The sequence below is a fragment of the Nannospalax galili genome, unplaced genomic scaffold (assembly GCF_000622305.1).
Source record: "Nannospalax galili isolate Female #2095 unplaced genomic scaffold, S.galili_v1.0 scaffold76, whole genome shotgun sequence".
NCBI lineage: Eukaryota > Metazoa > Chordata > Mammalia > Rodentia > Spalacidae > Nannospalax > Nannospalax galili.
Window position 1 is genome coordinate 3,062,703 of NW_008339767.1, and position 13,620 is coordinate 3,076,322.

The following is a 13,620-nucleotide window of genomic DNA, read 5'->3' on the forward strand; positions in this document are numbered from 1 at the left end:
GACAGGGTCTCCCTGTAGCCACAGCTGGCCTGAAACTATGTAGACCAGGCCAGCCTTGATCCCACAGAGATCCACCCGCCTCTGCCTCCTGAGTACTGGGATTAAAGGTGTGCACCACCACATCAGGCTATAAATTCAGTCTCTTACCATTTTTCTCATGACTGAATGCTGAGGACACTACACGTGTGCGCACACGTGTGTGTGTGTGTGTGTGTAAAATATTACATTGGTCTTTTAAAAAATACGCTTTAAAAAAAATCAGGGGGATAATCTACATAAAATAGGCAGAGATGATTATCACTTCTTGACAACAAAAAAAGGCAAGTAGAACTAGCAAACCCACATGAGAAATTTAATAAATTATTCTTAAGAAAATTAAGGATTTGTCTGACCATCAATCAAAATGTTAACTCAAGAAATACAATATATATTAGTTATCTTTTAACTTCAGGAGAACTCAGGAAACCATGTGGATGCCTGCTGAAATATAGATTTCTTAGTATCACTTTCAAAGATTCTGATTCAGTAGGTCTGAAGAACTTAAGCATGTATTTTGATAATACAGAACTGGAGATGAACACTCAATATTTTAACTGGAATTCAGCACATACTATTATTAGCATGAGTCATAAATTGTGTTATTCTATTAAGTAATGTACCCAAGTTAGGAGATGCTCATGCCGAACAATGCTACCTCAGAACATCAATGTACACAAGTCCACAAATATTACGGGTTGTCTTCTACAATCTATCTTTCATAATGTGCACAATGCATCTCCCCTGTAAGAGTTACTCAGGACCCTGGGCTAGGGCTGGAGAGATGGCTCAGCAGTTAAGAGCAATTCCAGAGAACCTGAATTTAGTTTCCAGCACCCATAGCAGGGGGCTCACAACTGTCTGTAACTCCAGCTCTAGATTTGACCCCTCTTCTGGATTCCATAGGTACCTGCACACAAATGTGTACACACAGACACACACATATAGATACATAATAAATCTTAAAAAACAAAACAAAACCACCTCTGGGCATTGTCAAGCTCAGTAAGAATCATTCTCCTAAAAGGCCTGTTCAAAAAAGATGTAGTCTCTAATTACCAAGACTAAAGTGCTCTACATATCAAAAGATGAAGACTCTAGAAACATTAAATGAACAAAACAGGGGTGCTCTTAAATGCAAGGCTGTTTCCCATACTCATACTAAAATTGAAAATACACTAACAGTTACAATTAGAAACCGTCTGAATTTTAACGCCTTTATGTATCATATGATGTGTGACATCTCTTCTATATTATAGGGGTACAAATGATCATTGTGTGAAAACTGAAATAAAATTTTCAAACATTACACTAAGTTTACCTGAATTACATAAACAATCTCAATAGCTCAACTTTATTTGGTATTTTCTAACTGTATTTTGTGGGCTAATAAAGACTTTACCACTCTAATGCACTATCATTTCCATATCAAAAATGTGCTAGACAGAAATGCATACTGTCTGGTAAAAATGTTTTAACAAGCAACTTTATAACAAAACTTGACAAAAGTTCAACTTACTAAACATATTAAAATTTTTAAAAAACTGAAGTAGATAGTGTATTACATAGAAAAAGACCAAACACCCACTGTCCAGGAAGAACAAGGAGGACATCAAGATGTTCCAAGCAATTTCCTGAGTAGCAGGAAATGAAAAACTGGAGACGCTGAGCTTCGGATCAGCTTACTTTTTTTTTCTAAACAGGCTTACTCATTATTAACTGATAAAAGATAACATGATATTAAAAACTAAAACTCTAATGGTTCTACTGTCACGACTGTCAAATAATACTCAACTGAGGAAAAACTTCCTTTGGTTCCCTTACTTTCTGAGAAAGAAAAGAAAAATCTATCTGCTGGACCATTTTAGAACAGGACCACTATTAGCATCAAGCTGCTTCACTGACTCAGATAATGATGTCCTTCAAGGCACACTGTGCCCATTTTTAAACTGATGAAAAATGTTTTCAGGTGTAAAAGGAGTCATTGTGTTTATCACTTCTACAACTCACTGAAATAATTATTTCAATAACAGAAAAATATGTGAAATATTGAGGTCCACTGTGAGTTTTTCTAATGAAGAACCAGCAATTTCTATGTGCAATTTAACTAAAAACACTATTGCAGCTTTGAATTTATTTTAATGATATGTACAGGAGTTTACAAATTACAATTAAAAAGGAATCAGTTATGCTAATTCCACTTAACTTAAAAATCATGCAGTACTGCATGGCAAAAACAGCTTCATTCATATACAAAAAATATTACTTTGAGACTCATGACAGTGTCTTGAAATTTTTGACATAAGCTTTCTGCAAAGAATATTTTATAAAAATTTAAAGATTTGATTAACCAGTTAATGCATTATTAGGAAAGATAATAAACATTATTAGTAAAGTGAGGTTACAGTAATTAATTTAAAAATTATACCAAGTATAGATAGGGTTAAACATAGTCTCATTAAATAAATGTTAAGAAAATAGTTTTGAAAAAGATCTCACATTGAAGCCATGTATTAATTTTGTTGAATCAGGTTATATAAATCAATAGTCAAGTTTATTCAGTTAAAGAAAATATGACTATTCTTTCTTATACTCATAAATAGTGCTTATATATAGTCCATATACAAGTGAAGAAAATTTCATTGTAAAAAATATATCACCAATCCACTCGCTATGGTCGAAATAGTTCTTTATCTACATATTAAATGAACTGGTGAAAATGTCCAATTTAAACCACATTCAACCAGCATAAATATTTAAGCTGAATATTGTTGTAAACAATAGAAAAAAAATCGCTTATATTTTTTATTTCATCACTGGGTAACAATCTACTTCTCAGCTTAGGAAGCTATTATAAAGGCTAAACATTTAATTTAATCAAACCCAAAGCCCACTAGAGAGTAAACAAAGTGAATGTTTTTCAAAGTGCATAATTTCCAAAGCATTCACTTATAATACTTGTCCAATTCCAGTTTATCAGCAACAAAATAAAATGTACTTGGCTATAAAAATACTAAGGAATGTTATTGAAAAGGAAAGGCTATTTGGTATAAGTAACTACAAAAATAATTAGTTTAAAACTTTGTAAAGCTTTAATGCAAGAACATCAGTACACTGTCTTTCCATAAACCTTAAAGCATGATCAATACCAGATTGTAAATGTCCACCTTTCACATACTTAAAAAGGAGTTGCAACAAAGCATCTCTTAAAAAAAAAAGAAAAAAAAAAGTAAGACAAATGATCATGCAGGTGTTAATCTGCTGGCATTTGGGGACATTAATGTCTGTGTCTGGCTGTCCTCTTTGGCATCGCTGGCAGCAAGGACGGGCAAGGTGTTACTCTGAAATGCAGACGTAGGACAAGTGATGCAAACATTTTCATCTTCACCAGTGTCTGAATCTGGTGTTATAACTTTACTGTCTTGGAGTCCCAGGATCTCACAAACCGCCTGTGGTAATTCCTGAGTATGAAAAATCAAACATCAAATCATTACTCACTATTAAGGAAAAGTATTCATAAAGTAACACTTTATTTAAGACCAGTATGACTTTCAGCAGCGCAAACATCCCACATCCTTCTCAAATCATTCCCTACTCTAAGTGAAATCCTAAGCATCTATTTTGTTTCGTAAGTTGTCCTAGTTAGCTTTTTGGCATATCCTAGAAGTCATCTGAGAAAGGGGGTCTCAATTGAGGGATTTCCCAGATCAGACTGGCCTATGGGCATGTCTGTGGAGTACTGTTAACTGATGTAAGAGGACCCAGGCCACTGTGGGCCACATAATTCCCTGGCAGGTGGTTCTGGGTTGTATAAGAAAGCTAGTGAGGGAGCTGGAGAGATAGCTCAGCAGTTAAGAGCTCTCCTTGCTCTTGCAGAGGATCTGCATTCTTTACCCAGCACCCATGTCCTGTGGCTTACAAGTGCCTGTAACTCTAGCTCCAGGGGCATCTCATGCCACTGGTTCCCATGGGCAGTGACATGCACACTCATGTGTGCATACAGTCCCACACAAACACACAATTAAAAATAGTAAAAATTTAAATAAAGCTAGTTCAACATAGCCTTGAAATGAGCCAGTAAGCAACATTCCTCCATGGTTTCTGCTTCACATTGCCATATGAGTTCCTGCTGACTCCCTCAATGATTAATTGTAACCTGCAAAACGAATAAACCCATTCCTCCATCCTAGTTTGCTTTATGTTGCTGTGATAAAAACACTATGACCAAAAACAACTTGAGGAAGAAGAGTTTATTTGGCTTACACACCCCATCACAATTTATCCTTGAGGGAAGTCAAGGCAGGAACTCAGGGCAGGAACCTGGAATCAGAAACTGAAGCACAGACCACATAGGAACACTGCTTGCTGGCTTGTTCCTCTGGTCTGTGTTCAGCCTGCTTTCTTATATAACCCAGAACCACCTGCTCAAGAGTGACCCCACCTGAAGTGAGCTGGTCTCCCATATCACTTAACAGTCAGAAAATGCCTCATAGACTTAGCCACTGCCAATTTCATGGAGGAAATTCCCCACTTGAGGTTCCCTCTTCCCAGGTGTGTCAAATTGACAACTGAAGTTATCCAGCACACTCCCCTAAGTTGAAGTGGTTCCTGGACCTCATCCAAGTTAATTGCTCTCCACTCCATCCCAGTAGAACAGTACAGTGTTTTCCTTGGGTTTGCTGCTGCTGTTTGCCTGCTTTCTTTGGTTCTTATCCTTAAATCTACTGGATCTGATGTACCCGGGCTAGCCTCAAATTCACTATGTAGCTGAAGCTGGCCTCAAACTCATGATCCTCATGCCTCCACCTCCCAAGTCCTAGGTTTACAAGTATGTATCAACACATCCAGCTACAGATAGTTTTCTAACATTTAGAATTTACCTTTCTCCTTTTTTATAATATTTATCTCTCTCCTCAGTAAATACTAGTTCTCAGAGGTTCAAAATAATCTCACTGACATGTTTTAGAACAGAATAGTTTCCAATGCATGTCTGTAGAACTAAACTAAGTAACTGTTTGACACCATGAACAAATGATACGAAGCTGAAAGAATTCTTTTGAAAATGAAAAAGCCAAACTACATCCAAAGTATACTGACTTGGTTTGATCCCATTTATCCTTGTTTTTAGAAACAAGAACCTGACTGATACAAATGCAATGAGATAAACTATCACCCATTCATTTCTGATTAGCACCTATCTTAACCAGTAGATACCGAAAATTTAAGAAGAGATCCTGCAGGGCATGGTGGTGCACGCCTTTGATCCCAGCACTTGGGAGGCAAAGGCAGGTGGATCTCTGTGAGCTCAAGGCCAGCCTCGTCTACATAGTGAGTTTCAGGCCACCTGGGGCTACAGAGAGACCCTGTCTCAAAAAGATGAAAAAAAAAATCTTATTCTCTACTCATTAAATTGGGTAATGTATCACTGCCTAAGTTCTATAGCCTCTTAAGCTATAGAAATACCTTCATTACTCTGGCCATTTTTGCTATTAAATGTTTCCAATCTGTCATAATTAGTCAGCTGTTTTCATTAAGAGCTGTAATTCTACAATGCTTTCTGTCTGCCTTCAAGTTTTCTAACTTCATTTATTTTACATGTAAGAAAATCTTTCCTTAGCTGAACAAGAGGGGGGCAGGTCTTGCAATTATTTGCAACACTATGTACCTTGCATTTTACCATCTGTAAGGAAATTGCTTCTGCTTTGCACAGTATATCTTCCACATCAATTTTCATGGACAATTCATTGATATGCTAAGAAAGAAAAATCAACAAAATGATAATCAAAACTGAAAGCTCTACATTTTACTACATAAATAATTTATTACCAACTATATTACACTGCAGGTAAAACCATTAATATAGAAATATTCACAAATCCACAGTATGTCCAATACATCTTAGATTATTTCAAATTTTAAAGACAGAATAGTTAGTAAGCTTACAGCACATTAAATCTAGCAGCCATCTCAAGTCTTCTATCTCATTAGTGGCAAAAGACAATTTTCTCAAAAGGTAAACTACATAAAAGAGCATTTGTTGAATTTACTTTTCTTCCCAAATAGCCAGGTAAAAATAACTGACCAATATGTATTTGTTGATGTATCATTCTCAGAAAGGCAGTCCAGAACTACGTGTTAGTAACAGAACATACATTACTCATGGGATTCAGTAACACTCCAAAGAACCACTGTGTGTATGAGGAACACCAAACAAAGAACCAAAATTCTACAATTCAAGGTGAAGGAGTAACTACCTTAAGTATTTCATTGAAGCCATAATGTTTTTCCACTATTTGCTGTTTTTCTGATTCCAGGATAGCACAACAGAGAAGAAGGTGAAAATTTTTACATGGTAGTTCAGTCCACATTACCTGTTTAAAAAAAAGAAGAAGAGGAGTTATCAGTAAATGAAATTCATTCTAAAATATTTTCTTCAAAGATGCAATGCTGAACTTTGAAGCAATGAACATGCTTAGTTGGGATGATCCAATTTTCTACCTAGCCAATGAAGAGCAAAGGAGTCTTACTTTTAGCTACAAGTAACTAAAGTCAAGTTTGATGTATGATATACTTCAAATGTGGCTCTAGAGTAACTACAGTAAGTGACTGATAATATGTTACTAATGAGCCATATTCAGAAGATGAAGCTTCAAGTGTGAGGGCTAAATCCATTTTCAATGTTTTTCTGAACTTCCAGTTTCTCACTTACAAATCTTGCAGTCCTCAGAAAAATTAAGGGAGACCTAAACCCTACAAATAAAAATGGGCTTAACTACAGTACACAGGGTCAGAAACACCCAGAGATACATCTACATTCTAAACATGTAAAAATTTGATATCACATTATAACTCAAGAACAGCCCTGATTCCAACAAAAACTAACTACCCAACATTTATACCCAATAAATGAATATCTGATCAATAGTTACACTTTATCCTAAATATGGGTAATGTCAACAAACTTAGAACCTTTTGTTTCCCCCTCTGGTAAGGTCTTTGATATCGTTACTTGGAATATATAAAGAGCCACATAATATAGTAGAGCTCATCTGAAATGTTTTTACTTCTTTCACAAGAAATAAATCAAGTTGAATAATTTTTAAACAATCCATAATTACAATGTAATTAACCTCAAAGATTTCATTAAAACTTTCAGGTGAAGCATAGATAGGAGAGGGGCTCAGAACGCACCCCTAGCTGAGAAGCTTTTCGCAGTTGATGGCTACTGGGGAGGCAGAGTATTTTTCTTTGGGATATAGCCACTTACAAGTTATCATGCTGTAGTGAATGGCTCCCCAACCATGGGCACATAGGTAGCACTAATTGGATTCGTTAGGTTATTAAAAATAAAAATAAGAGGAGAACATGAAATTTGGACAGGAATGTGTTACAGAGGTCCATGTGTTGCAGAGGTCCATGGGAAGTTGAAGAGGGAAGAGAAGACAGATATGATTAAAATACATTGTATACACTTCTGGAATTCTCAAGAACAAATAAAAATACTATATATTTTTTTAAAGAGAAAAAAAAAACTTTCAGGCTATTTGGTAAACACAGATGCAGACTGAAGAGTTATTCCAGTGTGTGGTAACAGTATTTTTTAATTGATCTTTAAAAAAGTTCAGCTTCTAGCTGGGTGTGGTGGCAAACGCCTTTAATCCCAGCACTTAAGAGGCAGAGGCAGGTGGAACTGAGTTTAAAAAGACCAAAAAAAAAAAAAAGTAGTAGTTCAGATATTAATTTAATATATCCAATTCAATGCCCATTTAGATTTTAATCCATGCAGAACAGAAGAAACGTAAAGCAGTAATCTTCCAGTAGCATCCAGTCTTATCAATGGTAGTACAGTCATCCGAGTCCATAGCACAGAATTCAATTCCAGCGTGGTGGCGCACGCCTTTAATCCCAGCACTCGGGAGGCAAAGGCAGGCGGATCTCTGTGAGTTCAAGGCCAGCCTGGTCTACATAGTGAGTTCTAGGACAGCTGGGGCTACAGGGAGACCCTGTCTCAAAAAGACCAAAAAAATAAATAAAAAAAAGTAGAGTTCCACCACAGGTTGTTACTAAAATGAATTATCTTCACATTCTTTTCTTGGTAAAATTTTTGTCATTCCTTAATTTTTAGATTTAAGATAAAGTACCAAGCAGTCATTATACTGGTATTGTGCTTTTTAAAAAGCATACTGATCTGTTATTAGTAGATACTGGAGAATAAACTAGTAATTTTCTGCTTTTCACTTTCTCTTTGGTAAAAATGGAATAAATGGATGCACATAAAAATATAAATAGTAATAATAATAATTTCCATTACAGTAAGAGAGAAATGGAACTGGGGTAGTAATTAAAGACAACTACACCTTTCTTAAAAATAAAGTTAATACCTCGATCTATAAATTAAAGTGCCAATTCAACTAAGCAGCCCACCAAAACCTTCTTGAATGCAAATGTAGCAGCCTCCCATAACATAAAGTCAAGTCTACCAAAGAAAGAATATAGTCAGCAGGCTGGCATGGTGGTACACACCTTTGATCCCAGCACTCAGAAGGCAGAGGTAGATGGATCTCTGTGAGTTCGAAGCCAACATGGTCTAAGTTCCAGGCCAGCCAGAACTGTCTTTTAAAAAAAGGTCTAGGGAACTCTTTCTGGGATACTTCTTGGCCTCAAACCTCAGAGAACTGTGATTTGAATAAAAATTTCAAAAGACCAGGTATTACATCTGAGATCATTAACTGTTACAGGGAGATTACAAATTCAACTGAGTTTTAAAATCCACTTCCTTGAGCAAGTTCAGTAAAAGTAGGAGAATCTACTTATATTCCACATAAAATAAAATGTTTCTTCCCATAATAAATGTAAGAACTTACCTCCCATAACCGAAGAATATCTAGAAAACTAAATTCCCTTTTAAATCTGATTAAAAGCCATCTGAAGCAAAAATAGAGATATCCAGAGTCCTGAGATTCTATACAGAAGGAAAAAAAAACACATGGTTTATTCTTAAGCTAATAGGTCCAAACACAGGAGCCTTCATCACACTCAAAATTTTTCTATACATCCTAGATAATTAGAAACCTTATATATTTGATTGTATTTTACCAATTCAAGGAAACAATTCAAATTTACAGGATAACTTATTTCTAAATCCACCAAACAAATGACTAAAATGTTTTAGGACAGAATTCTACAAACTCAGCTTGATCTTTATACTGTCACTCTTTAGAGGAACTTGGGTAGCAGGAGTAGCACATTTTTCTCTTTAAAAGAGTCCTTTGCATGTTCCCAGCTATTACCCTACAACTTGGTGTGTACAGCTCACTAAACTTACCTAAGTAGCTACAAAATCCACTGTCCAATAATCGAAGTAAGGTACTCAGCTGAATTAACTGGGTCTTCATGCCTTGCATTTGTTCTTCAAAATTTTGATGCTTTAAAAGGAAATAATTATTACTACACGGTATTTGATAAATATTTCAAAATACCTAATTACTGATAACTAAAAGCATGATTTCTAAGGACAAATGCTGGAGTCTACCATACTGGTTATGTTAAATAAACAAACAAACAAAAAAAAAACAACTAATTGAAAAGCTAAAGCAACACTAACAAGAGAAAAGAACAAGCATCGCTTTGTCTCAAAGCAAGCATTATTTTCTACCTCTGTTCATTTGCTTTAGATAAATAATGCAAGAACAGCAGCAGCAGACTGACCAATACCATTCATTTCTTATCTGCATGAAATTCTTAGAAAAAGGAACACATATTCTAGAAAATAAACATTTATCAAATCATTTCCATTATTAAATATTCCTTCAAATTATCACATGAAATAAAAAATTAACTAGCTTTAACGTGTACTTCATTTTAAAGAACTGCTTCTTAGGTTTTTTAAAAATTGGTAATTTGTGAGGTCAACATTACGTTGACAACCATACTAAAGCATTTAATGTCTTGAAACACTTAATTCTCTCACAAGCACACAAGCTAGATAGCATGACACTGCTACAGAGGGAATATGGAAACAGATATGGAAGCCCATCTGCCTTCCATTAAACAAGACATGTTTAAAATGTCATTGGACAAGTTACTTTCATGCATATGAGGTGTATTAGGCTTACAGCAATCTTAAATATTTTCAAGTGTTTCAGGATTAACTTTTCATGTGATAAACATTAAGTAGATATAAAAAGATAGCCGGGCATGGTGGCGCACACCTTTAATCCCAGCACTTGGGAGGCAAAGGCAGGCGGATCTCTGTGAGTTCAAGGCCAGCCTGGTCTACATAGTGAGTTCCAGGACAGCTGGGGCTACAGGGAAACCCTATCTCAAAAAGACTGAAGGGGGGGGAAGACTAAAAGTTATTCGGTTCCTCTAAAACACTAAAACTGTGAAAGGGATCCCAAAGTCATGAAGAACTGCTGTGGTGTACATGCTCAAACAGGTTCCCTATCAACATTGGAGTCAAGCCACCATACCAAAACAAGTACTCTGCAGGCTTCTTAGAGCACTTGACTCCTTTAATAAGGCCTCTATGGTGTCCTACCTCCTCAACCTTTGTAAAAAGCTGTAGACCAACATTTTCAAGCCCTTTCTCACACTTTTTAAAAACAGTACAATAACACTGCTTCAGCAAAACTATCAGTTTACAAACAATTCTTGATTTAAAAAATATAATTCTTTTTTTTGCCAGGTGTGGTGGCACACACCTTTAATCCCAGCACTCAGGAGGCAGAGGCAGACAGATCTCTATGAGTTCAAGGCTAACCTGGTATACATAGTAAGTTCCAGGCCAGCTGGAGATAAAGGGAGACCCTGTCTCAAAAAGACAAAATATATATATATATGTGTGTGTGTGTGTGTGTGTGTGTGTGTGTGTGTAGTGTGTGTGTGTGTGTGTGTGTGTATATTTTTTAATTCTTTTCAATACATTAAGGAATTAGTTTAATAGAGGAAGGAAAAAATTCACCAACCAATAGAATTCTTACTGTAACAAAGTCAAAAATTACAGCTGGTTTAAGAACACCAGCATGGCACAAGCATCACTGCCATCTGTGTCACAGCCGGTCCCACTACAGGGAGACCCTGTCTCAAGAAGTCCCCCCCGCCCCAAAATGAAGCATTTAGAAAAATCATAGACACCCACTTTCAAAGGGCACTCATTCCCGAAGGAATTAGCAACAAAAAATAGCAAAGGAGTTCAACTGTATCTGACACAGAGACCAACAGACAGACAAACAGAAAAAAGAGGAGTAAGATTATATGGCAAAATAGATGGTGGATTCAAGAAAGGACATTATATTATTCATACTTTGAAAATATTTCCATAACAAAGCCTATGCCTTTATCTATATTAGATGTGAATACAAATCAACTAAAGTAAATTTATGGCACTGGGTTCAGTAATCACAAAAGCAGCAAAAATTTACAGGATGTAAAGCTGTAAAACAAAAACAAGGAGTCAAGCAGCAGATCAGAGGACATGAAAACAGTAGTTTAACAAAACAAAAGATGTCAGTAGACTAGGAAGAGATCTTTGTAGAAGAAAAACTAGAAAAATCCCCAGGCTTTCTTCTGCAGAAAAGATAAAGACAAAACATTTTCTGTGGAAAAGATAAATATGGTGACTGAAACTTCTTGGTACACAAAAATGAGAAATAGACTGCAAAATGAATACAGATGCTTCTTAAGCAGTCTCTATGTATATATAAGACCTAAATAAATGGACATATATGCATGTATGCTGGCATGTTGAGTTATATGCCAACATAGGTTTAGTTTTGTTGAAAACTGTAACAGTAAGAAAGTAAATAAACACAGTATGTTAACATTAATTGAGGTATACATACTGTAAGTAAAGGTTTAAACTGAATACTGGGGAAAGATTCATGTATTTATTCTACAAAGATCTGTTAAATCACTTCATGTAGGGAATTAGGAAAATTCTGCTACCTACAAATGAAACAAATACATCATCCCTTAACCAAGGAACACACTGGTTCTAGGATACAACAAAAACACAAGGAAGACAGACAAGATTCACTAAAGTGATTAGTACCAGTTGTACAGACCTTTATTAACAAATACCTCGAGTTTCTAGAGCACTTGGGAGTAAACAGAACTAAGAAGGTAAGCAAACAATCAATCAAAAAGGTAAAGAAGACAAACTATGATATTACTAAGTTATTGCAACTGATAATCCTTCCAAATACTCCAAAAACAATTTGTAGCAAAGAAATAATTTAAATTATACACTAATTTAAGAATAAATTTAAAACTATCAAACCTTATCAAATACGCTTGGGAAAAAAACTAAGAAAAATGAGGATGAATTCAGATCATGGTTGTTTTAGTCTGCTTCTCTGTTGTGATAAAACACGGAGCAAAAGCTATCTGGGGAAGAAAGGGGTTATTCAGTTTACAGCTCCCAGGTCACAATCCAACACTGAGGGAATCGGGGCAGGAACGTAGAAGCAGGAACAAGCAGAGCCCATGGAGGAATGCTACTTACAAGCTTGCTTTCCTTGGCTTGCTCAGCTACCTTCCTTATAGAGCTCAAGCCCACCTGCCTAGGGATGATACCACCTACAATGGGCTGGGCCCTCCTACACCAATTAGAAATTAAGAAACTATCCCCATAAACATAGCCACAGGCCAATCCTGATAAAGAAAAATCCTCAATTGAGGTTCTCTCTCCCCAGCTGACTCTTCCCAGTTTGAGTTAACAGAAACTACCCAACACAATGAATAGATTTAAGGAAATAGACAAAGGGGAAAAAAATGGAAAAGAAAAATAGGCAAACAAGAAGAGAAGTGTAAAAGGGAAAAAGAGATATGTACAACTTCCAAATGTCACACTGAAGGTCCTGAGTTAATTATGTATTATAGAAAAATAGATGATTATAGATTCTCTTTATTCTTAGTAAACCAAGTCATTTTAGAATCTAACATAAAGACTCAGCATCAAGTTTACTGTGTTTTAAAAATATACCATGACCTCTATGATCAGTTCTTTGGATTTCATGTGCCTTTATCTACTCATAGCCCTTCTGTCTTTTTTTCTAACAGACTGCTTGAGAAGACTCCTTCCTATTCATCTCTGTTAATAGCTGGCTCTGTACCATTGTGCTAGAACTCTGCCTCAAAGATATATTAACAATGACAGATAAAATGTTTTTATGCTAATATTTGTATATAGACTTTCTAATAATCACATTTCTCTGAGAAAATAACAACGAATGGATTGCTAAGAAAGTGTCAAAAGTTACAAATAGTTTAAAAGCACATGTGATGAAAATCAGGTGTGACAAAATCCAAAATATTCACTAAGTTTCATCTCTGAAACTTCTATGAAAGTTAACTCCTTCACAAAACTGAATTCATCTGTCTCATCAGCATTCTATGACACATGGCTCTTCTACAGAACATAGTAATTTGTTGATGTTAAATTCCAATTATTACCAGCAGTATCTACTTTTTACATTAAAAGCAATACCAATATTTCCAAGCCCCTTGAAGGGTTATTTAAAAGAACTGAAACAGAAGCATGCAGTAATGCTTTAAGTCCCACTGTAGAGGCTAGATAATAAT

General features: G+C 35.7%; 1 protein-coding gene across 2 annotated transcripts in view; it reads right to left on the reverse strand.

The window, feature by feature from the left end:
• Positions 1-2,155: 2,155 nt before the first annotated feature.
• Positions 2,156-13,620, reverse strand: part of Tbc1d15 (TBC1 domain family member 15) — a 67,002-nt gene continuing 55,537 nt past the window's right edge. For both annotated transcript variants that reach the window (XM_008834552.2, XM_029564249.1), the window contains 5 exons: positions 9,362-9,461; positions 8,901-8,998; positions 6,291-6,407; positions 5,702-5,788; positions 2,156-3,497 (listed from right to left, as the gene is read on the reverse strand). In XM_008834552.2, coding sequence (XP_008832774.1) covers positions 3,279-3,497; positions 5,702-5,788; positions 6,291-6,407; positions 8,901-8,998; positions 9,362-9,461 — 621 coding nt within the window. In that variant the 3' untranslated portion in view covers positions 2,156-3,278. The remainder of the gene's footprint in view (positions 3,498-5,701; positions 5,789-6,290; positions 6,408-8,900; positions 8,999-9,361; positions 9,462-13,620) is intronic.